The sequence below is a fragment of the Vombatus ursinus genome, unplaced genomic scaffold, assembly GCF_900497805.2.
Source record: "Vombatus ursinus unplaced genomic scaffold, bare-nosed wombat genome assembly UNPS02014775.1, whole genome shotgun sequence".
Taxonomy (NCBI): domain Eukaryota; kingdom Metazoa; phylum Chordata; class Mammalia; order Diprotodontia; family Vombatidae; genus Vombatus; species Vombatus ursinus.
In genome coordinates this window covers 1,024,811-1,045,717 of record NW_020954553.1, presented here as the reverse complement: position 1 = coordinate 1,045,717, position 20,907 = coordinate 1,024,811, and the positions used below count along the sequence as shown (strand labels likewise).

Genomic DNA, 20,907 nt, shown 5'->3' with positions numbered 1-20,907 from the left:
TAGGCAGCTACCTCCTTCATTTCCCACCCTGCTGCTTTCCTTAGACTTCATATATCTCCAGAAATCTCATCATTTTGCAAGATGAAATTAGCTCTGAATCTCACACCTTCTCAGATAATTTTCCATCAGACCCCCGGTTTTCCCCCTCTTTTTATGTGTTGCACCCTGCCCCCAAGATGGTGAGCTCCTAGAAAGCAGGGACTATCTTTTTGGGGGGAGAGAGGGTGACAATCAGGGTTAAGTGACTTGCCTAAGGTCACAAAGTTAGCTAGTAAAATACCTGAGGTCATATTTGAACTCAGATCCTCCTGCCTTCAGGACCAGTGCTCTATCTAGTGCCCCCTAACTGCCCTCAGGACCTGTCATTTGCCTTTCTTTGTATCCTCAGTGCTGAGCACTGTGCCTGGCACATAGTAGGAGTAGTTTACTCTGACCCTAAGCCCCTCAGTTCTGCCCTCCCTGGTACCCTGAGTCCCCAGCATTCTTTTCTCCTCTGCATGCCCCACCTTACCAATTTTGCTCTAAAAATTGTAATCAAAGCCACACTACCACTGAGCTGGAAGGGGCCTTACAGAATGAATTCAACCCCCTCATTTTACAGAGGAAATTGAGGCCTCTCAGAGGGCTCAGTGGTTAGCCCAGGGTCTTGCAGTCAGCAGAATTGCTTTTGTTATTTATTTTCCTAGACATTTCCCACAGTCCTTGGCATATAGTAAGCATTTAAATGCTTTATCATGCTTTCATTCAAGTTTTTAGCACTGTGCTGGGCACCTAGTAAGCCCTTACATTTAATTTTCTCCTTTCTTGCACCAATTAACTCAACTGCTCAGAAATGTGTAAGGGCGGGTCTTCAGCCCTGACTGAATAAGTGATGGATGAGTGAACTAGGGGCAAGTCTGGGCTGGGGATTGCCCGCTGCTACAAGAAAAGAATGGGCATTCAGCCTGGCCTTGGCAACAGACTAGTTGTGAGGGGCTAGCAAAAGATGGAAAAGCAGCGAAGCTCATCTGTTTTCACCGGGGAAACAACTCTGCTAGTGAAGAAAAATGGATTTCCCTCTCGGCTAGAGATCTTTCAGCTGGGAAGCACAAGAGATTCACCATTAACAACAGTCCAAGAGGAGGATGCTTTTTCCACTTTATGCTACTTACTCTTAGATTTTAGAGTTGAAAAGTATTTCAAAGATGAATTGAATCTAATCTAATCTCTAAGAACTAGAGACCCCAGATTAGAACCCAGGTCCTCCGCCTATAGAGCTGTCTCCCTTTGACTAGACCTGTGGGGCTGGTGTGTTTCAGGGCAGCTCTCATTTTCTGGAAGACACTCAGAAGAAGCTGAGGTCTGCCTGCTGGGCAACTAACTAGGGAGAGAAATCTCCAGACTGGTGGCAGCTAGGTAGTCCAGTGGTTAGTGTCCTGGATTTGGCATGGGGAAGATCTGGGTCTGGGCCGTTGCTCAGATAGTAGCTGAGTGACCATGGGGATAATAGCACCCATCTCTCCAAGTCAGAGTGGGACTCAAGGGAGTTCTATAAAGCACTTTACACACCTTCAGTGCTACATAAATGTTACTATTACTTAGAATGTGAATATGTTTCCCAGGCTGAAGTGAATTTTAGGCTACATGGTGAAGTATGTCTATCCTAGCAATCTGACATGTTGCAAGAGTGCTGGAAACAGAGTCAGAAGGCCTGGGTTCAAATCTCAGCTCTGCTCTCGTGGGCCTCAGTTGCCTCATCTGCAAAATGAGAGAGCTGGACTAAGTCAAAATATCCAAGGTCTCTCCCAGTCTAAACAGGCTATTATTCAGCGTACCAAGAGGCAGGAAATAGTAATGGCACTGCCACCTCTGCACATCTGCTGACAATTCGTTTTTCTTTTAAAGCTAGAAACCAAAACCCTGGTGGAGATAGAAGCCACACTGGCTGGCTTTTATGACCTTTTTTTTTCCTTAGCAGGGTTCCTAGCCCTTTCCCATCACCATCTGCAGGGGGTGGGAAAGGGGAAGGAAGGCCAGGCCCATTTGGAGGGAGGGTCCCAGGCCAGGAGCAGGGAATCTCCCTGGGACAGCTCTGTTGCCACTTGGTGGCAGAGAGCTAAGTGACTGACCAGGGGGCCATAGGTAGTTGGGACTCTGCCCAGCCCAGAGCCTCCCAATTCTCTCACACCAGTCAGCCTCTCCTGCAACCCCCATCAACTGACAACTTCTCCAGCTTCTGTGGTAAAGAAGGTGGCTTCAAGCGGGTGCCTTCCAGAGACAAGAAACCATGGGTCAAATTTTCCTTTTAATAAAAAAAAAAAAAATATCCCATCCCCCAAGCGTGCCCTCCTCCCTCTGGCAAATGTGCGCTTTTCTTTCTCTCAGTCTGGAAACAGCAGGTTCCCTACACCTCCCTCACCCCAGCAACAACCAGCTTCCTCCTGCCCTCTGCCCACCCCCCCACCCCCAGCCAAGAGGAAGCCAAAGGGAAAAAGAGACATAGCTCTCCCAAGTCCCGAACAACTTATAGAAAAAAGAGAAACCAAACAAAACCCCCAGAGACGTTATTATTGACATTCCCGGTACATTTCCTACAATATGTCACAGACAATGCTTCTTTCCTGGGGAGTCCAGCTCACACAGGAGGAGACATCTGCTCAGTGCCTACCGAGGGCTGCGGCTACAGCATCAGTTCCAGCCCAGACCCAAGGCTGCTACCAGCTCATTATCTTGCAGCTGCAGCAGCAGCAGCATCCGAAGTAAACGAAATGAGGAGGGGACCGATGGGGGGAGGGGCTCAAATGAAGGGGAAGGAGAGGGAGAGCAGGCTGTAGCTCTTCTCCAAACAGGTGACCAAAGCCTGGAAAGGTTTGGTTTTAAGAAGACAGAGGCCACCTGGGGTTTAGGGATGATGATAAGGATCAGAGGAAGCACCAATAATTGGGCGGCTGCTTTAGATTCCAAAGCCAAAAAAAGGAAAAAATGCTTCTAAGTCAAAGCAGCAGCTGATCTGGAGAATTCTCTTGCTCCTGGAGTTACACAATGAAAAAAAATGATGGCTTCAGAGCACGGGCTCACAAGGGAAAGGATAAAATAACCAACAAACAAACGAGCACCAGAGGGAAAAGAGATCTGTAGAGTGGGCAGGACAAGTGGGCTGATGCCACTGTAAAAAGCAAAATCCCTGGACAGAATGGGGAGGGGGGAGAGGCAGGAGGATCATCTGTGCACCTCAGCATTCAGCCCTGGGAGTCCGCCCCCAAAGGCTGCCCCATCCTCAGAGTCCCGCTCGGGGTGTCTGCTGGGGGCTGTCAGCCCTCTGTCGTGCTACTTACCTGTGGCGAGGACCTACCTGGGGCCACTGTGCCAGGGCTCATTCCCCCACCTCGGCCCTTCCCACGGACACCTTTGGCTGCTGCCCTCTGGGGTTCCGGGGCTGGGGCACCCTTTGAGCCATCCTTCCTGCCCGGAGCCTAATCAAAGCCCTTCCCTTACTGAAAGAGATGCTGATACACTCCTCTTTCCCACCAGCAGTTTGGACATCCCTAGGCTTCCCTTGGCCCTCGGAGGACCCACTCTTCCCTCCCAAGAACAAAGGCAAGATCAAACACCCCATGCCCCGTGCTCTCCAGACTGCATCTTTACAAAACGTTCATACACAGGCCAGCCCGGGAAGAGCCTTCTGGACAGCAGTGCTGGTCATCTAAATGAAACAACTTTCTAGGTGGCAAGGCTAGGCAAGAGAGTAGTCTCTTCCCGTCCCCTCTAAGGGCAACTCATCTTGTCCACTGCTTACCTGGTGGGGGAGAGGGGAAGACGGGGGACCAGCATGTTCAGTCACATTACTGAGATTTTTCTTCTTTTTTTTTTTTTTAAATTGGAAAAACAAAACTAAACCAAAAAAAAAAAAAAAGATCCTATGTGGAAATGAGCAGGACAGTGGTAAAAATGAACAAACCATTAAAATCCCAAACAAAGGAGGAGTCTCCTGGCCCCAGGCTCCCAGCTAGTCCTCGAGGACCACAATCTCCACATTGTGCACTTGGTGCTGGTGTTCCTCCATCTCAGCCACAACCTTCTCCTCAGTCCTCAGCTCAGTCTCCAGGATGAGGGCTTTGCCCTCCGGCTCCTCAGCCTCGGGGTCTGGAGCGGGGTCAATCTCAATGATGGTCTGCCCGTCCTCCGAAGTGCTCTCCACGGCCTGGATGGCAGAGGTCAGGCCGGACTCCATGGCCACCAGCTCCACAGGGCTCACCACGGTGGCCATGTTGCCCAAGGCACCCCCATCCTGCATGGCAGCTGAGCTCAGCAGCGCCAGGCTGGAGGAGGGGTGGATGGTCACTGCGTCGGGGGAGCTGGTCTTGGCAGAAGAGACGACGGTGGCGTAGCGGAAGAGCTGGGAGCCAGAAGGCAGTGTGTGGACAGTCACAGGGCTGGAGCCCTGGCTGAGGGTAGCCATGGGGAGGTTGCCCACGGAGAATGACTGCCCCATTGGTGCTATGGCGATGGGCGAGATGACGGTGAACTGAGGCTGCTGGACGGGGGGCGAGGGGCTCAGGACGGTGGTGGAGGCGGGGCGCTGGAGGCGGGGCCTCTTCGGTGGCTTGGGATTGTTCATGGGCATCAGGACCACATTCTGCACGGTCTGAGACTTCAGCCGGTGGTCCTGGGCCTGTTTCTTCTGCTCTTCCAACTGGCGTTCGAGGTCTACGAGGAAAACGCAATTTTTGTTTAGACAGCAAGAAAGCATGTTCAGGGTGGCAGATCTTTTAATAATGATATTTTCAAAAGATGTTAACATTTTTCAACAACAACAATACAGAAGCAGTGTGGTGCGATGGAGAGTGTTAGATTGGAGTCAGGAAGTCCTGGGTTCAAATCTCATCTCTGACAATTAGAACCATGGACTTACCCACTTTACCGGAAGTGATCACTGACCCCAGACGTGCTTGCTGAGGAAGGTCCTGCATTGTGAGGACCCCAATGAGGAATAAACACATGCCTTCTCCTAGTAACCACTTCCATTTCTAGACTTCCATTCTTTCTTCCCACCCCTGGGAAACAGGCTGTCTTGTCGTGACAAGTGTCCTGAACTGCCCCACCTGCCCTGAACACAGCAACCCCCAAGGGCATTTCTGGGCCTCTGAACAGAATTCCAAAGAGGGCAGTGAACCTTATTTGGAAAGACACAAGTGTAAGTACCGAGCTTCCTGTGTAACCTATAGCCCTAGAAAGAGCTCAGGTTGTCCCTAGGTATGGAAAAATCACAGGGCTCCCTGCTGGAATGCCCCATGCCCGCACACATGAATATCTGTACAAATTAAGGATGTAATGCATGTAAACACACTACTATCATCATCATTACCATCCAAAAAATTATCCTAAGAGAGGAAGGGACTGGGTCCCTTACCTGTCCAACTCTTTCTTTCTTCTTCTTTTTTTTTTTTTTTTTGGAGAGGCAATTAGGGTTAAGAGACTTGCCCAGAGTCACACAGCTAGTGAGTGTCATGTGTCTGAGGCCACATTTGAACTCAGGTCCTCCTGACTCCAGGGCCAGTGCTCTACACAGAGAAGGAAGGACCTGCCCAAGGTCATGGGGCCTGTCAGTATCAAGACTAGGCCTGAAGCCAATTTCTCTGACTCCAAATCCCTCAGTCGGTCCACCACATTGGGAGCCCTAAGCCTCCTTTCTCTTGTTTTAAACGAAGAGTTCCTCTTTCCTTCTGGTTTCATGGTAACAAACACCTGTAAGACAGGCTCCTACCCCACCTTTCCAGCACTCCCTCATAGGGATTTCCCCCCATCCACCACCAGCAGGTTCAAGGTTCCTGCCAAAGTGGACAACTCTCTGGTCCTGAACGTGAGCTCTGCTCTCACACCTCTGCGTCTTAGAATGCCCCCCTCCCCATCTTCATCTACTGAATAGGAGCTGACTCCTTTTGTAAAATCCAGTTCCCACGTCCCCTCCTCCCAGAAGCCCTCCCTGCTCTCCCCTGGGCTAGTAGTGACTCTGCTCCCAGACCCTCGCAGAGGACTTGTTTTGCTTTTCACTAATGTACATTAGGTCTGGTGTATGTGTTCGTATCTCAGCTTCCAAAGAGCCTGTGAGCAGCTCCCTAATGGCAGGAGTGGCACTCTTTCTAAACGCTGCATCTCTCCCCATGCCAAGAACGGGGTGTGCATGCAGGAGGTGCCCTGATGATTTTTATCCAGTCGCCTTATTTGCTTTGTTTCTTAGAAAGCACAGTGGATAGAGCGCTGGACTCAGATGGCAGGAAGAACTACATTCGAATCCTGCCTCAGAGACTTCCTAGCTGTGTGACCTTGGGCAAGTCTTCTCACAGCCTCAGTTTTCTCATCTGTAAAATGATGATAATAATAGCAGATGGTTGTGACAATCAAATGAAATTACATAGTGTTTTGCAAACCTTCAAGTACTATATAAATGCTAGCCAGTCTTCTTCTTAATCTTTTATTTAAGTAAATGGAAGAAATAAGATTCAAATCTGTCCATTTAGGGGCAGCTAGGTGGTGCAGTGGATAGACATTTGGCCTTGGAGTCAGGAGGACACTTAACACTTAACAGCCGTGTGACCCTGGGCAAGTCACTTAACCCTGATTGCCTCACCAAAAAGCAAAAAAAAGACAAATCTGTCAATTTAGTGACTGGTTTATACCTAGGTGGGATGGCCAGTGTGTGACTAGTAAGCTAATGATGATTTAAGAAAAGGAAGGGGTGATCACAAAGAGCCAGCATGGTGTCCATCAGAACAAGCTAGGCCAGACCCACCTCATTGCCTTGGCTGAGAGGGTTACTAAACCATTAACTCAAGAGAATGTCAAAGACAGTGTTTACCAAAGTCTTAGCAAAGCATTTGATAAAGTGTCCCATGCAATTCTTGTAGAAAAGATGGTGGGATGTGAGTTAGACAACAGGAACATTGGCCACGTGGCAACAACTTAGGGAGAGCCTTATTAAATACTCAATGTTCGATGTCAGTCTGGAAGGTAGCGCTCAGTGGGGTGCCCCAGGTTTGGTCCTATGCTGTGTAATAGTGATCACTTACTCAGAGATGGAACACTAAATTACAGAAGATATACAGAGCTGAAAAGGAAGGACAGCTAGTTAGCCAACCTACTGGATAAACGGATCAATCAGTGGGGTTGAAAAGAATCAAGACTGAAACAGATCTTGATGGGTAAGAACCTTAGGCTGGACTGAAAAAAATGGTGTTGCTGTTGTTGGGTTTTTTTGGGGGGGCGGCAATTGGGGTTAAGTGACTTGCCCAGGGTCACACAGCTACTTAAGTGTCAAGTGTATGGTCTGAGACCGGTGAACTCAGGTCCTCCTGACTCCAGGGTCGGTGCTCTATCCATTACACCATCTAGCTGCCCCTGGACTAAATAAAATGAAATATAACAGAGCTATATATAAAGTCTTACACTTTGGTTCAAAAAATCAACTTCACAAGTAAAAGATCCAGGAGGAGCTAAATAACAGCTTGTCTGAAAAATATCTAGGGGTCTTAGTGGATCAGAAACTCAATGAGTCAGCAAACTATGTGACATGGCAGGCAACAAAGCTAATTCCCTTTCAGGCTGCCTCCTGAGAGGTGTAGACAGCTCTCTGATCACACCACATGTCCAGGACTGTGTTCAGCCCCTGAATGACACACTAAGTTGGAGAGTATTCGGGAGGACAACCAGGATGGGGAAGGATCTCAAGTTCCTGTTAAACGAGGATCGACAGGAAAAAGGAAGACTCGGGGGTACAGAATAGCAGTGTTAAAGTATCCAGAAGAGGGAGCAGATTGATTTGTTCTGTTTGGCTTCAGAAGGCAGAAAGAGAAGCAGTAGGAGGAAGTTTCAAAGTGGCAGACAGACTCAATAGAAGGAAAAACTGTCCTGCACTTGGAGCTACTCAAAAGCGAAAGGGAGAGAGAAAGTGGGTTATCCCTCGGCCACAGGCTTAATGAGAAACCCCCGGTGTCTGCCTCTCGGGAGCTTCAGCCTCACGTCTTCTGGACATTTCAAGGATCTCAAGCACAGAACGTCTACAACAGAGTTCCTTCTCTTCCCCCTTCCCTGACAGCAGGCTTTTGTCCCTCCTCTTTCTGCTGAAGGCCCCACCAGCCTTCCAGGCCCACGAGGTCATCACCCTGATAGCCCCCCAGCTACTCACTCTTCCTCACCTCTCAGAACCAGGTGGGGCCAAATCTCTACAAGGTCGCCCTCAGGAAGGTCTCATCACCTCCTGCCTAGACCATGGCTTCTGGGCCTCAAGTCTCCCCACTCCAATCGTCTCTCCACACAGATGCCGAATGGGCTTTTCTGAAGTAAGCAGAGACCTCACTGTGTCCCTCGCCATTTCAACGGTGTTCTTGCCTCTTACAGGACAGACTGATTCCTCTGCTCAGCTTTGAAAGCCCTTTATGATCAGGCCCCGCCAATCCTTCAGGCCCCACCTGGCACCATTTCTTCGTCTGCCCTGTCCTCTGTGATCCAGTTTTAAACCCTGCTCCTTCCACCCTGGCTTCAGGCCTTTGCACTGACAATCTCCAAGCACCACACTGCACCCTTTCCCAACCTCCCTGTCACAGTCCTTCTCTTTTGTCCTGGCTCAGCTAAAGCACACAAGGATTTAAATGAGTCAGTCAATAAGCATATGTGCCAGGCATTGTGCTAGGTGGCAAAAAAAGAAAGGCAAAAACAAGGTGAATTCTCAAGAAGCTCATATATTCTCTTTTTAAAACTTTTTTTTTTTTTTTGTGAGGCAATTGGTTTAAGTGACTTGCCCCAGAGTCACACAGTTAGTGAGTGTTGTGTGTCTGAAGCCAGATTTGAACTCAGGTCTTCCTGACTTCAGGGCCGGTGCTCTACCCACTGCGCCACCTAACTGCCCCTCACATATTCTCATTGTTCCTTATTACCACAGATAAGGCAGCATGGGCTACTGAAAAGAAAGGGTTCAGGATTGGTGGGGAATAGATCAAGAGGACCCTGGGTCTTCTGCTAAAGACATGCTAAGTTTTCTACTGCTGCCGGGGGGGGGGGGTCACAATCCCCTGGAATGTGGTGGGAAGAGCCCCGAACTTGGAGTCAGAGGGTCCCCCACCACATCCTGGGCCATCACCAGTTGTCCTGATCTATCTGTGGCCACTGGACCCAGATGGTTCTGGAGGAGAAAGTGAGGCTGGTGACTTTGCACAGCCCTCCCTGACTCAAATCCAATTCGCTTGCAAGTCACGGCATCATCTCCCTCCTCTTTGAGAACAAAGGACAAACAAGTCAGAAGGTACGAGTCTGACTCCCGGCTCAGCCCTTTCAGCCGCTCCATGCCTCTGGTTTCCTCACGTAATGCTACTTGTACTACCTGTACTGCACTGGTTGCTGTGAAGGAAACGCTCATTCAACTTGAAACGGCTATGCCAACGTAATTCAGTCTAACTGTGGAGGCCATGCTGCTTCTAGATGTCCATTTCTGTCGGCTGACCCACCCCCGGGCTCTTCCTGGAGCTGCAGACCAAGGAGAGTCACTGAGGCACAAGCTCAGAGGCCATCTAGACTAGCTCACCCTCTCTCTCCCGAAGGAGGTTCCTCTGTGATCTAGAACCCCCCTTCTCTCCAGACAGGTCTGGCCAGCATTTGCCTGAACACCTTCAATAAGAAAAAGAACCCATCTGTTCTTGGAGCAGTCCCTTCCCCTTTGCAAGAACATTACTAATGATTTTTCAATCAACCTTCATTATCGCTTTTGGGTATGTCTCATTGTTACCGTTTTTTCCTGATACTGTGTCATATGACTTTGGGAAAAAAGGTCTCCCCTTCCCTCCAGGGCCCATCAGCCTGACAAGATCTTGGGCCGGTCCCCTGGAGGCTTGGGATCTCTAATCCATCACAGGAAGGAAAGATCCTCTGTCACCTGTCAGAGTGTAGAGAAAGTGTTCTTCTCCTTGCTCTGTCTGGCTCCTCCTGTTGTCCAAAACTCTCTTGACCGTGTCCATCAGGCCAAAGGTGTGGGCTACATTGTTGAGGACAGCAGCATCTGGAAGAAGAGCCCCATGTGGGAGGAGGGCAGGGGGCTGGTGCTCCCCTCTCTACAATCCATGTGACAACCCTGAAGTGAAGGGGCTTGCTCCGCCCCCTCCACGCCAGCCAGGCCAGTCTCTGGTGAACGCCCACCCTTTCCTCCATGTCCCATGCTTCTGATCGTCTGCCACCCTCCATTCAAAAAGTAAAACCATCATGGATCTAGCTGTGTGACCCTGTATGACCTCTGTGGCCTCAGTTTCCTCATTTGTGAATGAAGATAATAGCACCTGCCTCAGAGGACTCCTGAAAAGCTCCAGTGGGATAATGTATGTGGAGTGCTTTGCAAAGCTCCAAGTGTTGTGGAAATGTCAGCTATTCTTAGTCTCATTGTTAATTTTATAATGAATCTGTTAATTGCGTGCATCACGTTTTCAGCTCACCTGTAATCTGAAAGGGGGCCTGAAGGAGCCTTTGCTGAACTCCTCTGAGCAGCTCCTCTATCTCCTTCTGAATGTTGCAGACCACCTCCTCCATGAGCCCCACGTCAGCTATGCCCTTCCAGAACATCAGGGTGTCCTCTGGCACAAAGAGGAAGAGGTGAAGTGGGAGAAGGGACATACCACGGCTAGCGCTCTCTGCGGTGGCAGAGGCCTCGAAGCTGCCCCCGCAGAGCAGCTGCCGTAAGAACACCACTCTGGAGGGGGTCAGATGGGGGCCAATCACACTGGGTGGCCCCGCCCCCACCTGCCTGCCTGCCTGCACCCCCTGGATTCTCATTCTGGAATGGTGGGGGAGGGCTGGCTTTAGACATGTGCATGGGGTAATGACAGAGACAGACAGAGAGGAGGAGGGAGAAGGAGGAGAGAAAAGGAAGGGGAACAAAAGAGGAGAGGGAAGGAGTGAGAGAGACACACACAAAGGAGACAGAAGAGAAACAGAAAGACAAGAGATAGAAAGAGAGAGACAAAAGATTTCAGATTTCAAATCTACCAGCAATCATGACAGGTATCCCAAATATGCCAGGAGTACAGGTGGAGGTGGTGATGGGGTGGTGGTGAGTAAGAAATCATCAGACCCTTTACCCAAGACCTCCAGGCAGGCACCTGAAATCTCCTCGGGGTCCTTCTTCAGCCCTTCCTCAGTGGCCATGGTAACGGCTGCAGTGAGAGCCGAGTTCCACTCCAGCCCTGCCTCTTCCATGTTCTCCTCCGAAATGGCAATCTGCGTGACTCCCCCTGCCAAAGGGTCATCAGAGGGAGAGGTCAGGGGGGCCTGTGGCGAAGGGAGCACCAATTTCTCGCTCATGCTCACAGACACTGCCAGGGTCATGAGGACAGGCCCTTCCCCTCCGGCCAGAGCCCAGGAAAGCTGCAACGGGAGCTGGGTTTTCTAGAGAAGAGTCCAGCTGATAAAGCCTGTATTCACTCCCTAATCTGAGGCCAAGAAAACCAATGGTCGAGCCTACAATAACATCCAGTAGAGGGGACAGATAAATCTATGGCCACTAAGTGAGTGGACTTGACTTCACTGGCCTGAAAGCACCAGAGGGCTGCCAGGGTCACTGAGAGGGTAAGGGATTGGGCTGTGTCACCCAGGCCATCCACACCACAGCCAAAGTGATGGGGGGGAAGCTACCCCGACAGGTCAAACAAACCCGAGGGGAGCTCAATGAAGGTGACGTTCCCAGTCCAGCGTCTGTTGCGATTTGAACATGATGGGGCTTATTTACCATGCAAGGAGCACCACAACCAAGGAGAAGAAAAAGGGATGAAGGAGAAATTACAGAGGCAGAGGCAATGATGGGAAGCCCGAGAACCTGGCTTTATTCCTGGTCTGACCATTCGCCGCACTAGAGAGGCCCTATGCAAGCTGGGACAGCTCATTCAGTCCTGTACCAGATCGTAACAAAGCAGACTGAGAAAACAAAGCCAAATCTGAAAGTGGATGAGACCAAATGCAAATGAGCTGGAGTATTTTTTCCTCATTTTTCTAGCAAAAAATCCAGTTGCCTGAGCAGCAAAGGTAGTAACTTGTGGTTCTTCCCAAAAAGAGGCCCAACGGCTGATCAAAGATCAAAGAGTATTTGCTGTGCAAAAGATCAGGAGTCATGGCAGTTCTGGTCCATCCATGGTGTACAGGAGGTGTGCTGTGGGTCAATCACGGTGCCAGTTGGTCCACGGTGCCCCCTGACCCGGCTCGCTGGCCTGGCAGAGCCTCTTTTGGGAAGGAAAGCACAGCTCCACCCCCAAGGGTGGCCTGAAGCCTTGCTGGACTGAGCCCTTCAACCCTTCAAGCACGGTCGTTCCTAGGGCCACCCTCAGCCAAATGAGGTATGAGTGCAGTGGTCCAGCAGGGAGCAATCACCAACGTAATCTGATCCCCCACCAGGCTGTCATCAGCTAAAAGATTCAAAGTACTCTAAGATCACCTGAAACCTGCAGGGACCCAAAGCTGAGAAATATGCCCGAAGATGACGGCTTCTGAGAAATCTGCAGGATGCTTACAGAGGCATAAGGGAGATGGGAATTCATAGCCTACCTCTAAAGATCACAGACAAGTCACTCGATCTCCCTGAGCTTCAGCTCCCCCATCCATCTGTAAAATGGGGACAATAATACCTAAAGCCCCTTACCTCACAGGGCATCCAAGGAGACCAGGTCTGTAAAGCATTTCTTAAACCCTAGTGCTAGGTAAGCAGTGCTGGATAAATGTCAACTCGATGGTTATGCTGGATGTTGTCTGAAAGAAGCAAAGAAGGCCGTACCCACCAGCACAAAAAGGGAAGTGGTAGAAGACCTAGAGCGGGGCCTGTTTCCCAAGAGATCTCCCTGGTGGGTTTGCTGCAGCCCCAGCTGAGGGCACTTGTAGGTGGGGGCTCGTTAAAGGGACAGCGTGTGAATGAGTGAGCGAGCGAGGGAGGAGCAAGAGGACAGGGCTGCTGACAAACAAAGGATGTGTTCAGGTGGTTTCCTACCCCCTACCATCAGCCGAAGTGGGCGTCTGCACCACGCTTGTCTGCTGCCCCGGCACGGGAGCTCGGGCACTGCTGATCAGGAGGTCAAACTTGGTGCTTCTGCAGGTATTGGAGCAAACCTTGTCATGCTGGTAGAAGTCAATCTGCCCAGAGTCCATCATTTTCCTGTGCAGAGGGAAAAGACAGAAAAACTCAGACTAGTCTGGAATTTATAATCCAGGGCTCACTCTCCCGTTTAAACAAACCTGCCAAGTGCCATCCAAAATTTATTAGGTTACAGAAAATTCTAAATGAGCTTATTATTAAAAGATTTTCATAGGACACACACACACACACAGAGTCTCTCTCTCTCTCTTTCTCTCACCCTTGTAGCAATCAGACTTGCCCTGGCCCCCCTCCCCAGTCCTGGGAAAACCAAACCCCAGAAGGAACAGAAACAGAAGATAAGGCAAACAGGTCAAATCACAGATTAAAAACCACGGGGAAGTTAAAACAGTGAGAAGTGAGGCCGCCGCCACCACTGCCACTGCCGTGATGTGGTTTCCATGCACCCAAGGGGGCTAGTGAACCCCTCTGAAATACAAGCCCCAGCAGCTGGCACTGTCTTTTTCATCATTGATAACAACTGGTATTGTACTGACTCAGAAAGGGGAAAACATTGACCCCGCTGACTGTCCAAGAGAGACCACTTGCCTGTAAGTGGATGCCCACGACACTGCCATCTCCAGGCCCAGGGAATGGATGGGGCTTGGAGATACTTTCATCACAGTGGGCACTCCTGTCACAATGGCATCTGCTGTCCTACCAGGATTTGGCCTACACTCACATTCTCGAAGGCTCAGGGCCTGGTTTTGTCAGACTTGAAGAATGGTTTCTTTACCCTGATTTCTTTTAGATCTGGGGCATGTGGGCACATGTTTCTCCTCACTGGTAAGACAAACAAGCCAAGGTATCCAAGGCTTCCACATGGCAAAGTGGAGCAAGTGAGGGACGTGGAGTCAGGAAAACTTGAGTTTGAATCCTGCCCTCAGACATTCAAAGTAGCTCATAAACCTGAGCACATCCCTTAACTTTTCCGTGCCTCAGTTTTCTCATCTCTAAAATGAAGGAGTTGGATTTGATGGCCTCTAAGGTCCTTTCTCACCCTCAATCTGTGATGCCATTATCAGGTTTAGGAAAGACTTCCTAATATTTACAGGTATACAAAAGAAGAAAGGACTGCCTCACAAAGAAGGGGCTTCCCCCTCACTGGAGGGCTTCATGGGGGGGCGGTAAGGGCACTTCCTGGGCTATTGTATATCCTGGTCCCTTTCAGTTCTGAGATTCCATGGTTCTGAAGAGCAACGGAGCTAGGGAGGGAAGCACAGCCCTTCCCAATTCCTGTCAATGAGATGTGATTCTCCCACATCATCTGGGTGAGTGCTGAAAGCACACACATTAACCTTAGTATAATTTAATCTAAGAGGCAAGAAAATCTAAGGCAAGAAAACACAGCCCAGGGAGATTTCACTGGACCTGGAGTGAGAGGGCCAACTATGGCTCTGATATTTATGATGCTTAGAAATGAGAGCTAGTTCCCCAAATTAGGAGGGGAGGACCAGGAGTTTTTGACCCTGTACCACTCCCATTTCTCTCCTACTCCTGCCCCAGCTTAGTAAGACTAAGGCCTAATATGATGCAGCCAGTCACTGAACTCCCCTGTCCTCTGGCAACTCTGCCCTGTGACGTGGCTTTATGGAAATGTTCTCAGGCTGACAGAAGGCACTAGCCTGGATCGGCTTCCCTCCCAGAAGTGTCCGGGGCCTTCAGGTGCCGTCCAGATAAATGAATCATCTATGCCAGCCAAGCCACCAAAACAAAGATATACGACACTGTAGATCTCTGTGGATGTATCCGCCAAGGCTGGTCCACTGGTGGGTGGCTGCCAGGAGCCCTTACCTCAGCATGATCCCTCCCAGACGAATGGCTCTCTTCCAGTCCTTCAGGGTGGACTTGCCAGCCAGGTGAACGAAATGCTTTGGGCTGATCAATTGATCATTGAACTGAAGCCAGAAAGCAAAGTCAAACAACAGGTGTCAACTCAGCCAGGTAGAAGGCAAGGAAAAGACACCAAGAGACAAGAGACAGGAACGTCTCTGTACATCTGGCCCCCACAGAAATGCAGAGATGACCTCCTGGCCCATCATCAGCCTTGCATCACCCCAGCTTCTGCTCTCACAGCTGCTGACCCCATCCTCACTGCTCCAAAGAAAAATAACCTCCCCTGACCACTATGCCCCTTGTTCAGCGCCCAGGTTACTACAGGGAATGAGGGAAGGAGGCAAGTAGAGCAGGTTATCTATTGACCTGAGCAATCCCCATATGTTCCAAGGCAGGCTGCCTGACCCAGCACTCAGAACGCAGACCAAATCCTCAAGTGAAGTAATCCTTCCAGGCCCAATGCCCTGCACTGGGGACTGTCCTGGCAGAAAATACCACCCAACAGCCACCTCAACTACTCAGTGATGGCAGATTACTATCTGTGTGAGCAATTGTGACTTATAAGACTGGCACTTGGGGGCAGCTAGGTGGCGCAGTAGATAGAGCACCAGCCCTGGAGTCAGGAGGACCTGAGTTCAAATCCAGCCTCAGACACTTGACACTTACTAGCTGGGTGATCCTAGGCAAGTCACTTAACCCATTGCCTAGCCAAAAAAAAAAAAAACAAAAAAAAACAAAAACCAAAAACCAAAAACAACAACAACAACAAAATAAGACTGGCACGTGAAGAGCAGTCTTGCTCACACTGTGTGCTCACGGGCTTCTGAAGACGGTTCTCTGACTTGTTGCTGTGGCCTCAAATACAAAAAAACACCTAATAATCAGAGTAAGAACAGCAGAGAGGGTACAGAGGCACCAGCAAGCCACCCTCAGCATGCAAGGAGCCCTTTGGAGGAAGGCACACAAAGGGGAGGGAAAGGTTACCTTGACACACTTTACATTAATTCCAGGACACACAAACTTCTTCCAGAGGAGGATGGCTTTGCTTTCCCCACAGGTGATAGGATATGCAATTTCCATCTCTTCGTTTGCTTCTATGGAGCTAGCATCTGCAAACAGAAACACCTCAGCGATTGTGGGCCACTCTTCCTCTAAAGAGATTCAGATAGCTGGAATCTAAACCCACATTTGGCCAGGCCTTTTATGAGACCATGGAAATCCTAGCTGCCGGTGTAGTTTATTAATCAAAAGCAGCAAACTGCTCAGCTTACAATCCAAACCAAAAACATCCTCTGCAAAAACATCTGGGGCAGGGGCCATCCTTGATAGTCAGTAGTCCTATATGGGATTCCATCTCCCCCAGTTGGGTGGGTATACTTGGCCAAGAGTAGGAAGGAGGTGCAAGCAATAATTTATTCCACATGTTTGTGCCAAAGGGCACCATGAGACCTCTAGCAACAGTACTTAACCAACACCACATTCAGCTCACAAGGGATAAGAGACTAATGGGAATCCAGCACACAGTACGGAAGTCAGTAGGCACCACCCGAGCAGACAGACTTACCAATCCCTTCTTCAATTTTGTGTATTGTGTGGGTTTCTACGGCTACAACCGCTGCATTGTTCTCCGACCCCGCTTCATAAATCCTGTTGTAAAAGTGTCCATCGATAAACAAACTATATAAATCATGAAAAAATTAAGATTCATAGCATCGAGTAAAGAAATGTCCATACTCTTCCTTAATCTGTTCCTTTGGGCTCAGTGGAGAGAAGGAGCCTACCCAGCTACCAAAACCTCAGTGATCCACATTACCCCAGACTGTACTTGGACTCAAGAAAGCAAGTGCCCAGGGCTGCCCCATTAAGCAGCACCAGAGAAATTAAAAAGCTGCGGCTCTCCTATCAAAAGAAGGTGAGCACACGGCTTTCTGTAAGGGCGGTGCCTAACCTCCACTTTCCCCTAATACATTTAAAAGCATGTGATAGGTGCCATTCTTTTCCAGAATGAAGGGCTTAAAAAGCCAATGAGTAACATTACCTCCAAGGTTCAAGCTAGGAAGAAAAAAAATTAGGAGTCAAAAGAGAATACAGTGAACAACAGCTGACAATGACATATCACTTCACTTTCGGTAGTGTCTCATTTGAGCCTCACAAGACCCCAGTATTCTCTTCACTTTGGATGAGGGGCTAAATGACCTGCTCCTGGGTCACACCAGCGGCAGAAGCAGGATTGAGTCCAGGTCTTCTCCCAGAACACTGCCACAGCACGTAGGATGCCTGAGGGGTCCTCCTAGCCAAATCAGTGATCTGACCAGCGATCAAAGAATCACAGAAGACTTAGCCGAAAAAGCAACTCACTCTTACACCGCTAATTGTTAGGGTGAATCAAATCACCATAAAACCTGCCACCTTACTGAAAATTGTGCCTTCAAACAACACAAAAGGATGGTAACAATAAATGGCACAGTGGTCTTGGGATTAGGAAGACCTGGGTTGAGTCATGACTCTGATACATATTGGGTGCTTCACCATCAGTAAATCATTTAACCTCAAAGAGTCCTCTTTAAGTCTACAGGCTGCAGATGAGTCGCTGATCTACATAGGTGGACGGAGTTTACACATTATGGATTATTTCTATGATGGCGATTCTCAGATCTACTTATCCAGGCCTACTCTCTTCCGATCTCCAGGCTCATATCTCCAACTACTATTTGGCATCTCAAACTGGATATCCTGAACGTATCTTAAATTCAACATGTCCAAAACTGCTCTTATCCCTAAATCAATGATATCACTGCACTGGGCCAAATCATTCAACAGTTAACAAGCATGTATTAAACATCTACTATGTGCCAAGAATTGTGCGCTAAGGGGCAGCTAAGTGGTACAGTGGATGGAGCACCGGCCCTGGAGTCAGAAGGACCTGAGTTCAAATCCGGCCTCAGACACGTAACACTTAACTAGCTGTGTGACTCTGGGTAAGTCACTTAACTCCAACTGCCTCAAAAAAAAAAAATTGTGTGCTAAGTGCTACTGGAATAAAAAAAGGCAAAAAAATAGTCCTTGCTCTAAGGAGCTCATAGTCTAATGAGAGAGACAACACGTAAGCAGCTAAGTACAAGCAACAGGATAAACTGGAGACAGTCAACAGAAGGAAGGTACTAGGAAGAAGGATCAGGAGAGGCTTTTTGTAGAAGGCGGTGTTTCAGCTGGGACTGGAAGGAAGCCAGTAAAATTGCCTGGAGTATCTTGGTGGAGAAACAGCAAGGAGGCCGGTGTTACTGGATTCCACAGTACAGGGTCGGGGGCTGCAGGAAGAAGAGGGGAGGGTCATGAGTAATGTGTAAGAAGACTGGAAATGCAGGAAGGGGCCCGGGCCATGAAGGGCTTTGAACATAAAACAGAACTTCATATTTGATCCTAGGGATGACAGGGAGCTGCTGGAGTTTAATGAATAGGAATGATGACATGGTCAGACCTGCATTTGAGATCAGTTGGACAGCTGAGAGGAAAATGGACTGGAGTGAGGAAAAGACTTGTGGCTGGGGGACCAAGCAGCAGGCTGTTGCAACAGCACAGGGGTGAGGTGCCAAGGACCTGTACCAGTGTACTGGCAACGTCAGAGAAGAGAAGGGCGCGTGTAGGAGAGAGATTACTAAGGTAGAGACAACAGGACTTGGCAAATGATTAGATATGGGGGTGGTGAGAGGGAAGAGTCATAGATGATACCCGGATTGAAAGCCTGGGTGTCTGGAAGGATGGTGGTGCCCGTAAGATTATTAGAAAAATCAGAAAGAGGGAAAGCCTTGAGGGAAAAGATAATGAGATCAGTTTTGGACATATTGAATTTAAGATACGTACAGGACATCCAGTTTGAGATGCCAGATAAGGGATTGGAGACATGAGATCAGAGATCAGGAGAGAGGCTAGGGCTGGATAAGCAGATTTGAGAATTATCAGCATAGAGACAATAACTGAATCCACAAGATGTGATGAGATCATCAAGAGAAATAATACATACAGAGGAAAGAGGGTCCTGGACAGCAGAGTCTTTGGGACACCCACAATTAGTGGGCATGACCCGGATGAAGATTAAGCAGTGGAGACTGAGAAGGGGTCAGACAGGTAGGAGAACCAGGACAAATTTTAGTGTCACAAAAACCGAGCAAGAAAGATCATTAAGGAGAAGAGGGTGATCAACAACGTTAGAGTTACAGAGAGGTCAAGAAGGATGAGGGCTGAGAAAAGGCCACTAAATTTTGGTAACTAGGAGATTATTGGTAATTTTGGAGAGAGCAGTTTCAGTTGAAACAAGGAGGTCAGAAGCCATGCCGAAGATAATTAAGAAATGTGAGAAGAAAGCTATTGAAGATGAAGATACCAAGGGAAGGTTTTTTTTAAGGATGGGTGAAACATGAGCATGTTTGTAAGCAGTAAGGAAGCAACCAATTAGACCAAGAGAAGTTAAAGATTAGTGAGAGTGGGGATGACAGGCGGGACAATCTACTGGAGAAGAGGGGATGGAATGGGATTACTTGTGCATGCAGAGGAGCTTCTCTTGGCAAGAAGAACCACCCTCTTCATGTGAGACAGAAGTGAAGGAGGAGATAATTGCAGGAGACATTTGAGTGAAGTGAGATGAGGAGGACAGGATAAGGACTTTTGGGAGAATGGTCTTAATTTTTTTCAATGAAATATGAGGCAGAGTTCTCAGCTGAGAAAATGGAGGAAGTGGAAGCCATAGAAGTTTGAGAAGGAGTGAAAAAGTTTGGACAGGCTATTGTGGTGAGTGGATAGTGAATCAGTTAGGGAGGTGTATAAAAAGATTGCTTTGCCTTGGTAAGGTCCCACTGCAGACTATCTAACATAAATCTGTAGTGTGCCCGGTCAGCATGGTTTCATGCTTTCCTCCAACTATGTTAATCAGCACTTGATAGGAGTGAAGGCAGTGAACAGTGGAAGTAATCCAAGGCTGAGGTCTGGCAGGACAACACTGGTGATAGGGTAAGGGGGGCAAGGGGCTCAACAGAGGAGGACAAGGTAAGGTTCAACTGGTTCATCAAGGTGTCAAGATGGGGCAGGGAGAAAAAGCTAACCAGTACCTTCATTAACACCGATCAGAGTTCTTAAGTTTTTTAAAATTGTTTGACATTACAATTGTTTTGTCTTTCTACAAGCTGTTCTCCTGGTTCTGTTCACTTTACTTTGCATCAATTCATATAAGTCTTTCCATGCTTCTCAGGAACCATCCCCTTTATCATTTCTTATAGCACAACAGTATTCTCTCACATTTATATAACATAACTTGGTCTGCCGTTCCCCAATAAATGGATACCACCTCAGTCAGATGAGAGTGAGGTTCAAGTGTCAACCTTTCCCTTATCTCTTCTTCCTTGTTCACATAGATTTCTACTGGCACACCCTGATTATTTGAGATAATTTTCCCCAACTTTCTTTTCCCTTCCCTCAGTTCTCAAGAGTATTCTTCTTCCCCTCCCTTTCCATTCTTCTCTAAATACTTAACATATAATAGAGCCTCTCCTAGGTCTTCCATCTAATTAGACTCTATTACCCCTGATGAAAATAGGGTGCAGAAGAGACACATTATCATTTCCCTCTATTTGAATGGAAACAGTATATCTTTCTTTAGTCCTTTATCATTGTTCATTCATGTTTACCTTTTTATGTATCTCTTAGCTCCTATGTTTCCATTTCAAAGTTTCCATGTAGCTCTGGTCTTTTCATCAGGAATGCTTGGAAGTTCTCTATTACATTAAAGATACATTTTTCCCCCTTGAGAATATATTCTTTTGCTGAGTGACTTGTTCTTGGCTATAAGCCTGTCTATCCTTTGCCATCTAGAATATTATAGTTCAAGTTTTCTGCTTCTTTATAATGCTGGCTGCTATAACATGTGTGTTCCTTACTGTGGTTCCTTGGTA

General features: G+C 48.4%; 1 protein-coding gene across 2 annotated transcripts in view; it reads right to left on the bottom strand.

Annotated features, from left to right (window-relative positions):
- Nucleotides 1–2,529: 2,529 nt before the first annotated feature.
- Nucleotides 2,530–20,907, bottom strand: part of GMEB1 (glucocorticoid modulatory element binding protein 1) — a 41,591-nt gene continuing 23,213 nt past the window's right edge. For both annotated transcript variants that reach the window (XM_027864686.1, XM_027864688.1), the window contains exons 3-10: nucleotides 16,530–16,612; nucleotides 15,950–16,074; nucleotides 14,924–15,027; nucleotides 12,993–13,150; nucleotides 11,115–11,246; nucleotides 10,452–10,589; nucleotides 9,902–10,024; nucleotides 2,530–4,686 (exon numbers count right to left, since the gene is read on the bottom strand). In XM_027864686.1, the coding sequence (XP_027720487.1) occupies nucleotides 3,986–4,686; nucleotides 9,902–10,024; nucleotides 10,452–10,589; nucleotides 11,115–11,246; nucleotides 12,993–13,150; nucleotides 14,924–15,027; nucleotides 15,950–16,074; nucleotides 16,530–16,612 (1,564 nt within the window). In that variant the 3' untranslated portion in view covers nucleotides 2,530–3,985. The remainder of the gene's footprint in view (nucleotides 4,687–9,901; nucleotides 10,025–10,451; nucleotides 10,590–11,114; nucleotides 11,247–12,992; nucleotides 13,151–14,923; nucleotides 15,028–15,949; nucleotides 16,075–16,529; nucleotides 16,613–20,907) is intronic.